The sequence below is a fragment of the Numenius arquata genome, chromosome 10 (assembly GCF_964106895.1).
Source record: "Numenius arquata chromosome 10, bNumArq3.hap1.1, whole genome shotgun sequence".
NCBI classification, from domain to species: Eukaryota; Metazoa; Chordata; class Aves; order Charadriiformes; family Scolopacidae; genus Numenius; species Numenius arquata.
In genome coordinates, this window is record NC_133585.1 from 23,971,576 (window position 1) to 23,991,781 (window position 20,206).

Sequence of the window (20,206 nt, forward strand, 5' to 3'; positions counted from 1 at the left end):
ACCCATGAGCCTTTTATTATATTTTCTCTCCTCTGTCCAGCTGAGAAGTGGAGTGATAGAGTGGTTTGGTGGGCACCGGGCATCCAGCCAGGGTCAACCCACCACAGATATATACTGATTTAAGCTATGCATGTGATTGTCGTTGGCACAACTCCTAACCTGGAAAATAGGCTAATATACCAAGATATCTTAAAATTTCTAATAAGATTCTCTCGCAATGTTATACACAAATCCTACACAGAACAGCTCTTCCTTTAATCAAGCAACAATATAAAATCCTTTAAGTGGCTTGCTTAGGACTTACAAAAGTATATGATATTGAAGATAGTACGGTTTTTGTAAGGAAAGAATTACGGAAAATAACTTGCTTTTACCCGATATAGCTTATTTGTCAAAACAAGTATCACGTCAAATCCTCACTCCCAAATCTTCTGCAAGTATGTTCTATGAGCTTAAGCTCTGTCACTTATACAATTTATGCAAATAAAGACAGAACTCCAGGCTCATTTTCACAATAAACACAAAAAGAAGTCCAGTATCTCACTCCATTTCCCCCTTCTTGTACTTACCACCTACTTGTGCTTCAGAGGCTCATCAGAAGAGGTAATAACCACACAATCAGTTTAAATGAGCCACTGCTCACAAACCTTTTAAAAAGAAAGTATTTGAAACTACAACAATATGTCTTTAAAAAGGCTCCTCTAGAGTTGTGTGTTAGTGCTACTCCCTACCCAGAATTGGTATCTTTTTGAGAAGGCAGCAGTAGTTTTCAGAAACAGTCACATGAAAATAAACACTTCATGCTGGAGAGGGGTGTGGGGAGGCAGCGTGTGAAGCAACAAAAACCTAAAACCTAAATTGATATCCAGCAAAAAACCTGTCTTGAGATGAAGAGATGCCTGAACGGTTGTTATTAACCCATATTTATTTTTTATAATATTTATATATTTATATATATTTATAAACAATTACATTTATATTATATATAATTAAATTATAATTATAATTAAATTTAAATATAATATATAAAAATATATAGTATATATAATATATGTGCTATATATAATATAAATATTGTATATAAATATTATATATAATTGTATTTTTAAATATAATTATAATTAAATTGTAATATATTTCTAATATAATAAACCCATATTTATTTTATTTATAACCCAATATTAACCCAAAGCAAGTGTCTGTATCAGCAAACAAGATTTGAGCAAAACTGAAGGAGACATTCATTCTCCACTGAATGCCAACAGGAATATGTCATCTAAATTAAATGTTGTAAGCTTAAAAATCAAGACTTAAAAGGAGATACAACTCTTTAGATTTACAACAGCAGTAAGAAAACTGTCAGTAAAATCAACGGATTTCTGTCAATCATGGTCATAAGATGCAACAACACTCACGTGTGGTTAGAACTTGCCCTGGAACAAGAGAACGCATAGCAAATTGTCACCACTATTGCCCTCCCATCTCTATTGGGATAGAGCATCATCTCATGTGCCACCCCCAGCACCCCTCCCCAAAGACAAGATGGGAGAGGGAAAACAGAAAGATGGGGGAGTAAATTCACCAAAATTATTTGGCAGAACGGTCTTGATGCCTTCTAGACAAAGGGAAAATATGGACTGTACAGAAAAGCCTTAGTACTAACAGGTCTCTGACAGATGAGTGAATACACAAAACGTCACAGAGTTATAGCAGAGTTCTGCTACAGAAGTGACCAGGAAAACTTCCAGTTAAGAACCAGAATGTGCCTGGTTCTTTCCGCAGCTGTACCTTGCCTCCTCCCCCTGGTGATAGTCCGACAACTACTAATTCAGAGAGCCACAAGGTTATCCACTGGCTTGCTTGGACTTCCTTCCTGCGTGCAACCATTATGTCTTCATGGCAACTCCCCCATCTTCCAGAGAACTTAGGTGAAGGCAAAGGTTTCACTAATTTTGAACTACCAATAGTGTCAGACACTTACTTCTACTTTCCTACTCCAAACTTTATTAACAGATCAAAATCATAATTTGAATGGATATTTCAAATGCTTGTAACTAATTGTACTTGTTTCGTATGCAGATTTTCCCTTCGCTGCTTGTCCTACCAAACAACTTCAATGACAAAGGCTTAATATCATATTAGGAGGAGGCTTTTTCTGCCTTATGCAAACACCCTTTACATTGTCCTCCGTGTTTCTAGACGACTGGTTCTGCAAGCATAGCACACTTGTCAGCTTGACTTATCGAATGTTTAACAAACACTCACTGACTATGTGAAAGTCTCCTGCAAATAAATTGCAGTATGTCACGTATACCATCAAAACTACCTTGAAGTAGCAGGACTCCAAGAACAACCATGTCAAAGTTGCCACCATTTGCTCTGCACCATCTTCCCTTTCTCTTCCCCTTGTTTTTACTCCTGGGGTTACATTACATTTCAATACCAAACACGGTACTTTGCAAACAAACAAACACTTATTTATCATATGCAATAACAAACCAATTCATTCACTGACTTAATTTAAGTCTCAACAGCCAGCTATGATTTACTATATGTTCCATTTATTTAAAAAAAAAAAAACAAAAACAAAAACAAGACTGACAAGTCAGTGTAAATAAGCAATGCTGATGATGCACTGTGCTAGAGAATTAACCCATAAAATTCTATAGCATGGAAAATAGTGCAAAATACCACATGCACAAAGAAGCCAAGTTCTGTGTCCTCAGCAAATAGCTTTGTATTCCACAAGTTTACTGCATTTTATATCTCACAAAAGAAAAGTACAATAAACCCCAGAAAAGCTTACTTTTTTGGTTTTTTAACTCCCTATTATGCACGTGAGAAGGCCATTATCAAAAAAAACCAAAACCAACCTGAATATAAGGACTAAGTGCCAAAAAAGAAGTGCAATACCAAAGCAACACCATTTTCTGATGTTAAATTTGAGCTATTTAATAGCAGCATCTGTTCTTTTTGACAAGTAGGCAGATATATTTTGGGTCTCACACTAACCAAAAGAAAGTGCTTGCATGACTTACTAAAGGGCAATATTTAATATCATCTCCTAATACCAAAACTATAATGAAAATCTTATTTATTCTGATGACTTCCTAGCCTAGAAGAAGCTTTGAGCCCAAATATTTCCTTTTACTACAGGAACAAAGTGGGTCTAGTGATGAATTTCATATTATCTGTCTGCAGTATTACTCATTGAAGTATTGAAGATGGAATAATGGCTTAGATCTTTCTTGACATTTTTTATTTTCATACGTGGTAATAATGAGCAGAAAGTTTTATTAGTGCACAACCATAAAACCTACAATGAGATACACCGATACTATTCACCATTAATATAAATAAAAATTTTGAGTTTTATGGCTAGTTACATATTCATTAAAGCCACTGTAAACAGTATCAGGTGGAGGTGTGATCAACGTGAAAAAGCTCTCTGTTGGTTTAGGTGTAATCAACATTAAAAAGCTCTTCATGTGCAGTAAGTGAAATGATGTAATGGATATAAATTCATCATAAGGGCACAGTCAAATTTAAGTCTTATTTTGTTTAAAAACTAATTCTGCCTCTACCTTGCTACATCTATCCCCATTCTCCCTCCAACTAGCTGTCAAGCCTGCTAGTTATCATTACATTTGATTGTCCTTTGGAGCAGTGATGCACAGTCTTTCCAAACTGCAGCTTGGTGCTACAACACAAAATTCCTGGAGGACGAAGACATTCCTTTTCACGGACAAACAGAGGGCATTGATGGTGCACTCTCTCTCAGATAACTCTCAACTCCAAGTTGAAGCTTGCCTTATAACAGTAAAGATTGCAAATAAATAACAACAGATGTTTGAAGTGTCGAAAGCAACTGTCTCATATGGAAAAAAAATCAGCAAGAGAAATCCCACAAGACAAAGGTACGCTGTTTTTTTGTTGTCTGTTCTATCTTTTCCCAAGCCAGAGATATGGCACCCAGTGAACTAACAGAAACAGTTACTGATTTCTGAATTGGACAGTGGCAAGAAAATGTTGAGAATCTTTCAGAGATTATACTACGCAATGAATTAAGGATTTACTGATTGAATAAAGGAGCATCCTAGGCAAGGAAGTCTGCTTCATTTCTAGCACAGCTACTAAACAGTCCCATTACAAACAAGCTTTTTAAGGTACAGACTTGTAGTTTGAACTTGCTCTTGAACTTGGACTTGCATTTTCATTGTTATTGTGTCAAGGAAGTCACTTTCTTTGAATTTAACATCATGCTTACGTATCACCTTGAGCTGCAGTAGACACAAAATGAGCCTTCAGATCTAGCCTAAAATTATGCTGCTGCTCTTCTGGGCATTCCACACAGTATTACTTTGAGCATCTTTTTTTTTTTGAGAGATATCCACCAAACCTTTTCAAGGACAGTTTCTAACACAGAACCAGCAAAGGATAAAACTAAAGAGGTAATGGATGCCAGACAGCAGCACTGGAGGTTTAACAGCTTTGGGGGTAAGGCACAGCAATGAGAATAACTTGATTCTGGAAAGTGTCTTCATTTCAGAAGCAAGTTCTAAGGCAAAAAACTGGTGATCCTGGCTGAAATAAAAAAGAAAGCTTCCTCCTCTTCACCTCTTCAAAGAGTTCTTGATGGGATCAAAACTAGAGTTCTGCTGACATTGCAGAAAGCAGAAGAGAAGAATTTAGGGAACTAGTGGAAAGGCCACATGTTCTCTGGTTTGTTTTTTTGGTTTTGGGTTGTTTTTTACTGATATCTCCAAAGATTTTGTAAGACATTTCTGTTAAAAAGAAGTATATAACCAAGCAGAGAAAAGTGTATAGCTACAATAATGTATGGAAAGCCAAGGCAACTGTGTCTAGCATTTGTGCTTCACCATAACCTTAGGTATTAACTTTCACTTTTAGCATGCAAAAAGAGTAGCTAGGAAAAAAATACGAAGGGCATGAGACTAAAAGTCCTTGTAAATAATGATGTAGCAGAATCCCTTCAGAGGATGCCTGCATGCAAGAGAACTGCATTAGTTGTGAAAATGACATGTATTTTAATACAAGTGCTTAAATTGCAGACCAAGTCAGCAAAGCAGTAGAGTATATTTAGAGCAGCAAGAAATGAAGTAGGCCGTGGTCACATCACAAGACCAGGAGAAGCTTCAACTGGACTTTGTAACCCAGCAGGACAGGTAACAAAAACCTAAGGTTTGACGCCGCCAAACACTGCATGAGGTGTTACTGGAAAAGGGAATAAGAATGCAACTTCTAGGTCAGGTTGCTTGATGAAGACAACTACTGTGAAATAGCATTAGCCCTACTTCAGGGGTATTGGTTTGTATCTTGTTTATCTACTTTGCCAAGTTTTTCTTTTCACAGAATGGCTTGGGTTGCAGGGGACCTTTAAAGGTCATCTAGTCCAACCTCTCCTGCAATAAGCAGGGACACCTTGAACTAGATCAGGTTGCTCAAAACCCCATTCAATCTGGCTTTGAATGCTTCCAGGGATGCAGCATCTACAACTTCTCTGGGCAACCCGTTCCAGTGTTTCACCACCCTCATAGTAAAAAATATCTTCCTTCTATCTAGTCTGAATCTAGCCTCCTTTACCTTTAGACCTCGCTCTATTGCTACAGGCCCTACTAAAAAGTTTGTCCCCATCTTTCTTTTAAGTCCCATTTACGCATTGAAAGGATGCAATAAGGTCTCTCATGAGCCTTCTCTTCTCCAGGCTAAACAATTCCAAGTCTCTAAGCGTTTCCTCATAAAAAAGGTGTTACAACCCTCTGATAATTTTGTGGCCCTCCTCTGGACATGCTCCAACAGGTCCATGCCTTTCTTGTACTGAGGGCTCCAGAGCTGGATGCAGTACTCCAGGTGGGGTCTTCACCAGAGCGGAGTAGACTTGCTAGTTAAACTGATTTATGCTTGCAGATGATTAAAATTAGCTCACTGAGCTAATTTTGAGAAAGTTTGTCTGCAATATTTCCAGGTGTGAGGTCAGAGGCCAAACTTATTTTGGTGATCACCACTCACATCCCAATTTGGACTTTGTTGCTGACAGTAAACTTCTGACAGGAGATTTAGAATTTATTACTTAATTTTTTTCTCTTTTCCCTATTAAAAAAAATGAAAATAATTGTCATGTATGATGGACTACTGTTTGATTTACATGCCCTAGGGTCTCTAAGGAATAATTTTACATACATTCTTTTTCATTTTAAAAACTGCCACTATTGCCTTCGTCCTGTTAGTTAAAGCATCTACCTTCACCAGTAGATTGTGTTCTCTCCTGTCACAATTCAGCAGTTCCTCTTGAACCAACTCAAAGTCTGCTTTGATCTATTCTGATCTCTTACCTGTTGTGTAATACAGAGCTCACACATAAATTAATCATTAATCCAGAAGAACTCTTACAGTGGAGAAAAAAAACGGTAGTACTTGCACAAGGATTAGCAATTCAAATGCACTTGATATACATTTACTCTGAAATCTTGGATATCATGACTCAGCTATGATTTTCAAGGCCACCAAAGCCTAATTTGATTATAGCTCTCTTCTTTGCAGTTCTCTCCAGTTACAGGAGAGCCATGAAGAGCAGCATCTGGTCCTGTATACTAGCTAAACCCTTAAGAAAAGCTGCAGCGTAACTAGCTCAGATAACAGTATCACTGACAATTACACAGGACAGTATGAGATGTTCCTCACTACTGCAACAGGCATTTGAGAAAGACAGAGGTATGTGTGGCTTCATTTTCCTTTCAATAACACTACAAGAACCTAGTATCAAAAAGCTTATGTTCCTGATATCATTCAAAATTTGAGCCAAGTTTTAATTTTTCTTTCCTTCATTGAGATTAGCAGGATAGCCACAGAACTACAAAAATAGACTTCACAGCACAAGTGATAAATCTAGATTGTCTTTGTCAGTGCTGTTTCCATGACCACACCAAGTTTTGCTTTGTTGGTTAATTCGTATGGATTATCTGGTGTCCACACCATTCAGATGAACAAACTCATGAGCCAACTAGCCAAGTCCTTACTAAGTTGCAGGTGGAAAACATTTTGGGGCAATGTGCATCTAAACTGATCATGGGAGATGCAACCCAGGGCAAATTCTCTTTCCAACTGCCCACCTTCAAGATACAATAAAATGTGTCAGAAAGTTTCCTTATACACAAGGAACTATATTTCATTTTATAATCTTAACATCTGATAGCCATTTAGGGGGAATCTTGTTAATTATTTTCAAAAAAAAAGTAAGAACAGCTCCTCAGGTCAGATTCTACCCGGTAAGGATGCTGGGCAGTTGATCCATGCATAACTGTGTTTCCAAGAAAACGTGCTATAAAATTTGTCCCACCACTGCTGACACTGAAAACTTTTGCTCTAATTTTCCTATTAGCTGGCTTGTTTCCTGGAGCCTGTCTTAGGTTTTTATGCCTTTTTGGTTTTCAGAGAAAACCTTAATGAAACCCAAAGGTAGCCTAGAAGCTCAGAAAATGAAAATCAAACGGTCTCCGAGTCTGAACATTCCACTCAATGTTTTTGAAAACTTCAGTTTTGACAATACTGCTTCACATATGACAGCTTCAGCCACATGTAATGTTGACAGACAGAGATATTTTTTCCACATTAGTGAGACATAAGAGGTCAGAAACAAAGCTTGGGTTAATTGGAGAAAAAGTCTGTAGTCCAGAAACTCAATCTCCAACGAATCAGAGAATAAGTTTTCTGCAACAAACCTAGTGCCACTTAAAAAACATTACATCAAATCTACAGAATGCAAATCTCAACTGGTGTAAATTGTCCCATTCTTACTGCAATCAAGGTAATTATACAGAGGATTTGAGGCTACGCATGTAAGCTCAACTAACAATTGCCACAACTACCTAAAAAAGCCAAAACCAAGCAGATATCCTGGTCTTCATTTTTTCAAATCCTCAAAAGAAAAGCAGAGGATTGCACTACAAGTTTGTTAGATTGAGAAATATACACCACCTTGAAATCACTGTTTTTATGAAAGGCTTTATAGATCATTGCCATTTGTGCAAACATCTAGGTATTTTTTTTTCTATGTTCTTCTGTCATGGAAGACATGCACAAGATTCTCTTCATGCAGCTTGACAGATAATAAAATTAATTTTAAGTACAACAGCAAATCAAGCATTCATGATGCCATAAAAACATCTATCTCCACACTGATGACTGAAATCTAACATAAAATTAATGAAGGTATTTAAGTAGCATTATGATTCACAATTAAGCCATGCAGATCTTTTTCAGGAACAGCTCAGAGAGGATTTTGGGGTGGTTTTTTTTCTTTTGTTTCAAGAAAAGCAGCATTAAAATGTATTTTTCTTTTTTGCTTGCTTTTTAAAAAATGTTCCTATTTAAGGATATGAGCCAACCTAAATACTATCTCTGAATTTTCTGAGGGAAATTATATACACAGTTTTGGGGACGGGTATGAAGTAGTGAAGTTAAACAGTGAAAACCCACGAACAACAGTAATGACTTAGGTTCAGAGAAAAATTTGTATTGAGAGTATAGGGACAGGAAGATCCGGGTACCATCGTAGGTCATTATGTCATCTGGTTCTGATGTGCAACCAAGAAAAACCACATCCACTCTATGATACACTGGGTAATTAATTCCTCCCTGCTTTCTCTTGCGTGCTCTATTTCAATCCTAACAGCTTATAAAGTAAGAAAATCCTCCCATCCTTCTCCCCTCTTATACAAGATGATGCAGTGTTGGCAGGTCAGAAACAGAGAGCACTGACACCTGCTCAGCCTGCCCCACGTGCTGCTCCAAGAAAAGTGGTTTCCTACTAGCCGGATACTTAACTGCAGTTACATTTTTCCAGAAACAAAGGCATTAAGGAAGCACATTAGGAAGTCTCTGTATCATATGCTGTGTTTGTCCAGACAAACTACCTTGGGATTATGGCCATGTTAACACTAAGCTACATACACGATAAATTACTCCAGAGTCTGCTGTATAAACATTACCTTTAGCAATGATTTCACATCTGCTACAAATCAGAACTATCTTCAGATTATTTTCAAAGACCCTGCAGTCTTACAGTGGGTTCATACAAGAAGAAAAAGATATTTTTTTTCCAGGACAGGATTAATATCTACACTTGGTATCACCTTAAAACAAACAAACAAAAACCCCAGCATTTATAATGCAGCCAGAACTTGTTCTTCTTATTGAGCACCTAGAAAAGATGTCATAAAGCATGAACCGGGCAGAAAATTTTGAATCAGGAAACTGAATTTTTAACACAAAGAAACATTTCTGACTCAAAAAAACCCCACCCAAACCCAGACTTCTGAAATATGGGACGACACAGCAAGAGAAACATTAATAATCGTTTATCTTGTTCTCACTTTTCTTCACCAAATATTTAGCTAATGACCAGTGAGGACAGAAGCCTTTGCTAGATGAATTTTTCCTGTGAGATTTATCGCTGTTCTTATATTCTTAATCTTCTTTAAAATGATTAAAAACTGTAACCCTGAACAATTTTGATTTTTATAAAACAAAGTCAGAGCTATTCAACATCTAGCATCTCAAGAATACCTATTTAATATTTACGCCTCCTCAAACTCATCGCAGGTGAATTGCTCTATGCAAAAAAAAAAAAAAATTAAAAAAAAATTGCCAGGAATTTAGACCATATTAAGAAGGCACAAGTAATGCACCATGCCTGCAATATTCGCTCTCTTCTTGCCAACCTACTACTGCACAGCAGTCTGCATCCAACACAATAAGGATACTTCAGGTCCTGTAGATGAGGCTGTGGATGTACGAGTTTAAATAACCTCACCCTCACCATCACGTGTATTTACCTCTGACCTTTCACTTGTCTGCTACATTCCATCCCAACACACATATAGTTAAGAAAGAAGGATCAGGACGTTAACAACCAGGACATTAACATCATACTTGCTGCATTGCATCAATAACCCTGTACCTATCTCTTTCATTTGTTTTACTCCTTTTTCATAGTTGGGAAATGACTGCCCCAAGAGCTTAAAGCAGGTAACCTGGTGCCTGTGCAGCAGTCAGTGTACTGAAGCCTTAAGCCAGCTTGACCTGAAGCCCAGTGCAGTGAGCATGAATGAGCTGATGCTGCCAGTACTGGAGACACTTCTCTTTACAAGACCTATACTCTTCACTTGCAGTCAATGCTCCCCATTCTTCCTGATACACACAACAGCAGAGGGAAGGTGAGCAGAGGTAAAGCTGGTGGTATTACACGGTATATTCAGGTTTCCGCTCCTGTTGTCAGATAGTGATAAGAAAAGGCTTTTTTGCTAAGAACAGTACACACAGAAATAGGCAGAGTCAACACACCACACTGAGAAGTCTAAAAGAGGAAGCAGGCAAAGTATTTCCCCATGTGGTTACAAAATACTTCCCACCACTTTATATAATATGGGTTCATGTGCCATACCTATTAACATAGCTGAATTTACTGCTGGCTTGGTCTCTTTTCCACCCTTCTGCTGGCACCATTCTCTGTGTTTTTTGTTATTGATTTGGCATTCTTCTGCAGGCTATTCAAATTATTTTATTACATTCATAAGGATCACACTCTAAAGCTACTCAAAGGTTCAGAAAATATTTGTCTGACATTCTACTCCCATACTCTACAGAAATAGTCCTGGCTATTTTTCATAAGGTTGGGAGAAGAGCCTGCCAAATACTGAACTAGCCTGCCAGGTGGTACAGAGTTATTTTTTCTATCAGTAACTCAAAAAATGCAGCAGACACACAAATATTTCATCTGATATGTTCACAGGTCACACCTAGCACAGCAAAGTATTAAGCTTGTAAAGTGAGTACACTCCTTTTCAATAAGGACAGACTGACGTACAGCAGAATAAAAGCATTTGATCTATCAATATTTCACAGTGAAATTAAACAACTAGAGATCCCCAAAGACAGACATCTGCACTTGAATCTTTTAGAAGAATTTTGTTTTCACTTTTTAAATGCACAAATAGCTCGACTTTTCTTAGGCCAATCCAGACTACTGGAGGAATGCAAAGATACAGAACAGAGGTATGCCCGTGTCTTTACAAGCATTCCCTGGCAATCCTCAGCAATACATGCATCCCTGGCAAGGGACGTCAAGGTTAACAGGAAGGGTGTCTTCAAGTATATCAGAGGCAAAAGGAAAACTAGAGAAAATGTGGGCCCGCTGTTGAATGGGACAGGTGCCCTGGTGACAGAGGGTGCAGAGAAGGTGGAGTTGCTGAATGCCGCCTTTGCTTCAGTCTTTACTGCTCAGGCCAGCCCTCAGGAGCCACAGACTTTGGCGGTAACAGAGAAAGTCTGGACGAAGGAAGACTTCCCCTTGGTTGAGGAAGATCAAGTCAGAGATCAGTTAAGTAAACTCGATATCCGGAAGTCCATGGGTCCTGATGGGATGCACCCACGAGTGCTGAGGGAGCTGGCAGAAGTCATTGCTGGGCCAGCATCTTTGAAAGGTCCTGGAGAACAGGCAGGGTGCCCAAGGACTGGAGGAAAGCCAGTGTCATCCCAGTCTTCAAAAAGGGCAAGAAGGAGGACCCAGGAAACTACAGGCCAGTCAGCCTCACCTCCATCCCTTGAAAGATGATGGAGTGGCTCGTTCTGGGCATCATCTCAAAGCATATGGAGGAAAAGCAAGCTATCAGAAGTAGTCAACACAGATTCACCAAGGGGAAATCATGTCTGACTAACCTGATAGCTTTCTACGATGGCATGACTGGATGGATAGATGACGGGAGGGTGGTGGATGTTGTCTGCCTTGACTTCAGCAAGGCTTTTGACACAATCTCCCACAGGATCCTCATAGGTGAGCTTAGGAAGTGTGGGTTAGATGAATGGACAGTGAGGTGGATTGAAAACTGGCTGAAAGACAGAGCTCAGAGGGTTGTGATTAGTGGCACAGAGTCTAGTTGGAGGTCCATAACAAGTGGTGCTCCCCAGGCGTCAGTACTGAGTCCAGTCCTGTTCCATATTTTCATCAATGACTGGGATGAGTGGACAGAGTGTACCCTCAGCAAGTTTGCTGATGACACTAAATTGGAAGGGGTGGCTGACACACTGGAAGGCTATGCAACCATACAACAAGACCTGGACAGGCTGGAGAGCTGGGCAGAGAGGAACCTGATGAAATTCAACAAGGGCAAGTGCAGGGGGCTGCACCTGGGGAGGAATAACCCTATGCACCAGTACTACAGGTTGGGGGCTGACCTGCTGGAAAGCAGCTCTGAGGAGAAAGACCTGAGAGTCCTGGTGGACAATAGGATGACCATGAGCCAGCAATGTGCCCTTGTGGCCAAGAAGGCCAACGGCATCCTGGGGGGCATCAGGAAGAGTGTGGCCAGCAGGTGGAGGGAGGTCATCCTGCCCCTCTGCTCTGCCCTGGGGAGGCCCCATCTGGAGCACTGGGACCAGTTCTGGGCTCCCCAGTTCCAGAAGGACAGGGAACTGCTGGAGAGGGGACAGCAGAGGGCTACAAAGATGATGAGGGGCCTGGAGCATCTCTCTTGTGAGGAGAGGCTGAGGGACTTGGGTCTTTTTAGTCTAGAGAAGAAAAGACTCAGTGGGGATCTGATCAACACCTATAAATACTTAAAGGGAGGGTGTCAAGAGGATGGGGCCGGTCTTTTTCCAGTGGTGCCCAGTGACAGGACAAGAGGTAACAGGCACAAACTGGAACATAGGAAATTCCATCTAACCATGAGGAGGAACTTCTTTCCTGTGAGGGTGGCAGAGCCCTGGAAGAGGCTGCCCAGGGAGGTGGTGGAATCTCCTTCTCTGGAGACATTCAAACCCCACCTGGACATGTTCCTGTGCAACCTGCTCTGGGTGGACCTGCTTTGGCAGGGGGTTGGACTAGATGATCTCCAGAGGTCCCTTCCAATCTCATATGATTCTGTATCATTGTATCCCCAGATTATCACTGCATATACTACTAAATGTAAAATTGCTAAAAGTGGGGATAATCGTCACCCAGCTTCTTCAAAAAGATTTTTCTATATATACAGCAATTTTTAAAATGTTAATGGTGAGAGGAACTGAACTGCCATGATTATGGGCTAACTGTATTAACATGTACACAACACCATAAAAATTCCATGCAACTGCTCTTTAGCTACTGTTCATTACAGACACATTAACAAAATCCTTTATTTGTGATAAAATATTGCACAACGCTATCAACTACGGTAAATCATATATACTTTACTGCTGCCAGTTTATTTAAAACTCTCATTATCTACAGCTAGCAAGTTAGCTATATGCTCTTAAACATAGAAAGTAAAATAATTTTAAAAAAAAGGTCATATGGTTTTGGACTTAATCATGAATTCAAAACTCAACCTTTCTTATAAGAATGGGTTTGGGTGTCACATTTAGAGTCCACATATTAATCCAAGATGAAGGCTGTCTTGCTAACAAGAATTGCCTTAGGACAAATGCAACAGGTCTTAAAAAACATAACAAGTTAAAAATATCGTACTAGTAATCCAGGGAGGTTTTTAAGTCCTACATAAATGTTATGCTTCTCCGGATGTCCACAAGTCAAGGACATGAGCATCCAGACTGGGACTCTTCATGCCACAAATCACTATTCATGACCAATGTATGGTTTCTCCCCTTGGGAAACTCCTTAGGATCCAACAGAACACAGATTCTTTAATGGACTACTAGGCACTGTTTTCTGCTACTTTCTCTCTCAAATTTATTTAACTTACAGCTGTTCAATGTTTTTCAGCAGCCCTACCAAGGATGAAAATGACATGCCATCGGAGCACTCATTTCATTACAGTTATATTAGCCACATGCCACTACTACTCACCAGTCAATACGCACTATATGTTTCCATTTCTGCCTGAACTACAAATAATAACAGAGTTCTATCTCCTAATGAAACAGTAGAAACATTTTAGCATCTTGGATCTCCACCTTATTTGTGTTACAGCACCAGGAATAAGATTTGACACTGGTAAAGGCCAAATCATACAAGATCTGCTTGAAGTCTACAGATCAACTTACATCTGTGGCTTCTTTTCAAAACTGTTGGCTTTCAGTTTATGCTGCTTGTGGTGAACTGCAGCTGGCAAACATCTAGCTAGCATTAGGGGAAAAAGAATTAATGTAAGCTTGTTTTGAACAGAAAATTGGTTATCTTCACGAGTTACAAGATTTTGCAATAATTCTATTGTGATTACATGGGACATCTGAAAACAACTCCTCATCTCCCAAAGGTAGAGATGGTACCCAGTGGTATCAAAGCCATCTTGAAAAAATTATCAGGATCAAAACTACTTATTATGTAAGAAATATGCATTGAAATTATTAGCAGACTTACAGATAGTTAAAGCCACAGACTATTTTAAAAAAGGCTATTTGCTTTTCATCACCATTCTCATAATTTATTTTCCTGTCCAAGGTTAAAGAGATATATAGAAAAATTCTATCAAGATTCCTCAGTCTTCTTCGGTCATCTCAAAGAGAAACAAAACAACTCTTACTTTTCCCCACCCCAAATCAAACAGATGCAAAACATTAATTACAAAAATTGGTGTAAAATAGAGGATATCTCAAGCCCAGAACACTGCATATGTAGGCCTTTTTTAAATTATTTTGCTATCTTCACACTTTCACCAGAATCATATTCCCAATGCACTCCATCTGATAACTACATCTACAATGCAGAAATTATACATTTGAAAAAGGCATTTAGAAAAAGCGAGCATTATGCTCATGCATGCTAAAAATTACTAGAAGTTGTAATTTTAATGTTCCACCTCCTTGGGAAAAAAAAAAACCAAACCCAAGCCAAAAAACACCACACCAAAAAACCAGCATGCACTTTGGCATTAAGCAGTATTTCCTTTTGCCAAGGAGTATGATTTAATAAAATAATACATTGTTGACTCACCACAGCACGTGTTATGTCTCATCTATACGAAATGGTTCAAAGGCATCAACTTCATGCACGGGTTGCCATAGCTGATATTTGAGTCTGGCCTGCTGCTGGTACAGGTTTCTAATATTAGCCCTAGGCACACACACACACACACAAAAAAAAAAAAAAAAAGAAAAAAAGGAGAAAGAAATATTTGGGATTTATTTTTCAAGTCTGATAGACACAGAAAAAGTTCAGAAAACTAAACTAACCTAACTGGATAACTAATATTAAGCAGAAAGTTTGGGCAACATTTTCTTGCCACTGTTTCACAACATGTTTTCAAATACTTCAGAAGAGAACTAAACTTTGTAAAGAATAGATTACATATCCTTATGAGAAAAAAACTGCTTAAGTAGATGGGGCCCATTACCCTTCACTGAGCTGGGACAAGAGTTGCACATACTCACACTCCCTGAAATCCCACTTCAAATAGCAATTCCTAATTTTCTGGGTTATCTGACCTCTTAGTGTAGAATCCCAGTGAAGCAGCTACTGACGGCTAGAAGGCTCTTCTGGGCTTCCAACTTTTATTGTTTATTACAATGTAAAAAGCTGACAGCAATCCCGTAAGACTAAAACACCCAAAAATTCCCATGTCACTACTGTGATGTGAGCAAGGATCTGCACTCATGTGATCGTCAACCTCTTCTTTTCCTTGGACAGGAGAAAAACCTGCAAGCCTAAAAATACAACAGCTGCTTTTTCTTTTTCTTGCTGTAACAAGGGCTCTGACTCTGTCCTATGCTACAGGCATGGTCTGGGATATCCTAAAATACATGACTTCACATCCCTTCTGTAGGGATGAAGCTGAGGAGAGCATTCCACTCTCACCAGTGAGTTCATGTGCCAAATCCTTTATTAAAAATACCACAATATAACAAACAAACAATACTGGAAAGTATTGGGACTTGAAATTCCTGCCCTTCTCTTCCAACAACTAGCCAATACTGATTCTAAAGCTTGCTAACAAAGCTACAACTATCAGGTTAAAACACAGTATAGCAACTCAAGGAAAGCTGTCTAACTTTTGCAAATGGTGGACGGGGAACCATTAAATTCTGTCCCATCCCCTGTACTGCTTTTGATCTATACTTTAATCTCGTTATCACAGCATAAGAGAAAGGAAACATAGCTCTGACACCTGATATTTCACACTAATTAAAGTTGTACATTGCTTTCAGTTTTAGACCATCAGTTTTAGGTGGTTACTTAAGTACAAAAGATTTTTTTGTTTCTGTGAAAGACTATTTTTCTTATATCTGCCTCCACAGATGGTGCTGCAAGAAAGAAAGAAAAAAAGAACTCACAGCAAATGCAGCATTTTTTCCTTTAACTGGTGCCCTTTCATTAGGGTTAATTTTTCTGGCAGGTGGCCTTCAAAACAGTAAGCATGCAAGAATCATAGAAAAGGGTAGCAGAATACAAGTGTTGGAAGCCTGGCTATGTTTATATTCAGTATTGTGGTCCAGTGAAGTCTCTCTCCTTTACTCCTGGTGACAGAGCAGCAACTGTGGTAATATTGCAATCACTAAGCTTTTAGCTTATAATTTCCAGTAGGGCTATTATTACTCAAAATGTAATAAGTGGAATGGGATGGGCTACGGGTATAGAATGCTTCCCATTTTAAAAAAAAAAACAAAAAAACAAAAACCGAACTTACTTTGTTTTGAAAAATTATCAACAAGCTGGTGATATTTTCTGTTATTCAGGAATTGTCCAAAGAACTGGGTAGCCTTGACTGAACAACAGTTTAAGAGATAACCAATTTTAAATCTGTGGACCTTTCTCTAAATGCAGCTTTTCTGCATTCCAAATCTTAATAAACTTATGATGTCATCTGCAAAAGCAATGCTAAAACCCTCCTCCTTTGGGCCTGCTTTAGCTCTCCCTCAAATTGTATGAGTTTTGCAATGGACTGTAAACCACAAGTGAGCTTTATGACATTCTTCAATACCATGGTAGAGAAATTTTGATAGCTGTCCCTTTACTTTCACAAGCCAGATCTGGTACTGTAACACTGCTGGAAGATATTTTGTCTTACAATTATTGATCCAGTACTATCAAATCTCTAAATAATGGCTGCAAACATGCCAATTACTGACAGTGGGGGAAAAAAAACCTACAAGAAAACACTCATCCCCAAGGTCTGCTCATAAAAAAGCTCCTCCAGTGCACACACATATTTGTAACCATGAGAAGGACATTTCCTAATATCAAAAGGATATTAGGAAATATCCTTTTGATATTAGGATCCTGATATATATATATCCTGATATTTAGGCAGCTAAAGGCAATTTATTTTTCATATTAAGCAATTTTTGTCCTTACCCTGTTTAGGAACATCCCTGTAATCCAAATACTCCTCAATAAAATCATAATTACAAGAGGACCCTGACAAATTATGCATGCTCTGAAACAGCAGGAGAGAGCAACGCGCAAGAGCGTGAGTCAGGGAGAAAAAATATTGTTAAATCACCTCTCTCATTCACATCTGTGTCCTCGTAAGACAAAGTCATTAGTTGAGCCAATTGAGAAGATATTTCTATGCCACCTTTCCTAGCAGGAATACTAAGCACACAGCAGAGGCATAACAGAAGAAAATACTATTCCACAGTGTTTCTGAGTAATAACTACAAAGCTATGTTCTGAAAGAGGGTTAAAATACCAGAGGTTCGGTATTTTCACTTTCCCCAAGCACAGGAACCAAAGATAGCTTACATGTGGACAAACAGCCCTGTGTAGTACCAACACCATTCTATTCTATCTTAACCTTTCTCTTTTTCTGAAGCTGGCCTTGCATGACAAGCTCTGTGTCCTCCAGCAAGCTGATTTCAGGCTTCTCCTGATCCTTTACAATATACTCATTTGCATTTTCCTCCTAAAAAATTTTTACTCTATACCCTCATTTTCTTCAAATAGCATTGGTTTGTCTTCAAACAAGTCTCTGGCAAAACTCACTGTGAACATATTAGAGAAGGGGAAGGCTGCATTGAGGATATCATAGAGCTATGCAGCAAAAAAGAACCCATGTAAACAAGCTTACAATCGCTCAGTACACAAATGGCGTGAAACTTGCCCATGGTGGTTCACTGGAAGCAGCACCTGCTTATTAAACAATGCTGTAACACTTAATTATTCAAGTGAAATTTGTATTATTTCTAATAAGGCCTCTCTGCAGTAAAAACCAAAACCAACACTTCTTCCTGTAGCAACAGCTTTTCTGCCAGAGAATTTCCCTGCAAAGCAACATTGATTTCACTGCAGTATCTACAGATTGTTAATTCTCTTTTGCAAAATAACTGGCCTGTAGCATGCTGGAAACATTTCTCCTAAAAGCTCTTGGTGGTTCTGTAAGACCCAATAGGCTGAGTTGTTCGCTTGCATCTGACAGTAATGCAGAAGAGTGATGATTACCTTAAAAGACCATTTAAAAACAATCCCCATCACCACGTCCAACACAGTTTGTCAAACACTTGCTTCTCCACACACATTACTTATTTTTTTTATTCAACCACTTTGCAAAAGGCCAAGACTACTGTTCTCTGGATCTTCTAGTTGCTTATCATTACACCCTCTTTTTATTTTTGCAAATTCAAATTTTATATGGCTCTGTATGGACCCTTTAACTCACATAAGGTAATCATTTCTACTGAACTGCAAGCCAAGACACCTCCTTCCCCCAAAAGCCCCCAAACAGTGCTAGAGGTGATGAGGCTGAGTAAAACACTACTGTTTACATGAGCCAGCTGGTAAAGCACTGTCACACTCCTGTCCCTGATGTGCCTCCGCACTGCTTTCACAACCACCGGTCACCTAAAGCGCCCGAACAGAAAAGCTCATACACACCCAAACACCGGAAAATGATGGTTCTCTGGCCACAAAACATGCAGCTGCAGCTTTCTTGCTTCGGTTAGCAGTTTACTTCATTAACCTGTCCCTCTTTTCCTCTCACCCATTTTTTTAAAAACAGAAATCAATATTCATCACCCCACCCTATGAAAGCAGTTAGTCATAGAATATTAGCATCAACCACCTACCATTCCGTGCTCGCGAGCTATTCTCCTTGTCCAGAAACCTTTCCCCCAAACTGCGACTTTAGGTGGTATTTTTAAAACACATTCCAAGCAGTGCCAAGGAAAAGATGGGCTATTTATAATACTAAAAAATAAAAAGATGGGCAGTTGGATTCAAGGTAAATCAACGTTTTCATTTAAAGAATGAAATAAAAGCCTTGGGGAGAGGGTAGAGCAGAACAGAAAAAGGGGAGGCAAAATGTCTGATAATAATGAAATAAAAGAGGGGGGGGGAGGAAGGGAAAAAAAAAAAAAAAAAGAGGCTTGCTGAATCACGCTCTTTCACTGCCTGGAAACCATTGTGCAGCGTGATGCTGGCTGTACCATTGTGGAACCTACCAGAGGAGACAGGCAGAGAGCTTGGGGAATGGGGCTGCTATGGCAACTGAAAGGAGCGCACATGACGTCAAAGCACACAGAGGTCTTGCAGGGGGAGGGAGAGAAAAGTCTAATCTGCAGCCACAGCTACCGAATCTCCTGGTGAATCAGGGGACAGAGCAGAATATGCAAAGGGAAGCTAAATAGTGTTCTGTAGCATTTACCAGCACCAGCAGCTCGGGCATCTGCAGCATCAGGGAGCAAGTCAGTACAGAGAGGAGATAGTAACAGCAGTGTAGATCTGCTCTTTTGTTTGCATTAGCTGTTATACAAAGTCATAAATGCCCATTACCCTAAAAAAAAAATTCCAAATATTTGAAATTCTTGTAAGTTCTATGCTGGGGGGGAGAGGATAAAAAATAAAATTAAAAAGAAAAAATAAAATCACATCTTCTTCCCAGCTATTCATGCAGCTATTGCTCATATGAACAAGCAACACAACTCTAAGAACAGAGTCCCTTAGAAGCCCAAGGAATTGCTAGGGACCTCCCCATTAGGAGGCCCACTACTAGAATGCCCCAAATCCCCAAACCGAAAACCTGGTACTCCTGAAAGGTCCCATTGTACAGAGGTACTATTGCGTTTTGAGCTCGCAGAACCAGCAGAGTTGGTGATGGCTTCTGATGTCCTCAAGTTGAAAAGTTATACAAACCACATTTCTTCTACATATGCCGAACTACAGGATGTCTCCTCTCTTCTGACATTAAAGAACAAATAAACTACACTGGTAAGATGGCCACACTGAGCAGGACTTCCATAAGATTTAGGCTGGGATAAG

General features: G+C 39.2%; 1 protein-coding gene across 1 annotated transcript in view; it reads right to left on the reverse strand.

Moving 5' to 3' along the window:
* Positions 1-19,452, reverse strand: part of MAPK10 (mitogen-activated protein kinase 10) — a 178,617-nt gene extending 159,165 nt beyond the window's left edge. Inside the window, exons 1-2 of the mRNA XM_074155185.1 lie at positions 19,391-19,452; positions 19,015-19,108 (exon numbers count right to left, since the gene is read on the reverse strand). Coding sequence (XP_074011286.1) covers positions 19,015-19,108; positions 19,391-19,452 — 156 coding nt within the window. The remainder of the gene's footprint in view (positions 1-19,014; positions 19,109-19,390) is intronic.
* Between the last annotated feature and the right edge of the window lie 754 nt (positions 19,453-20,206).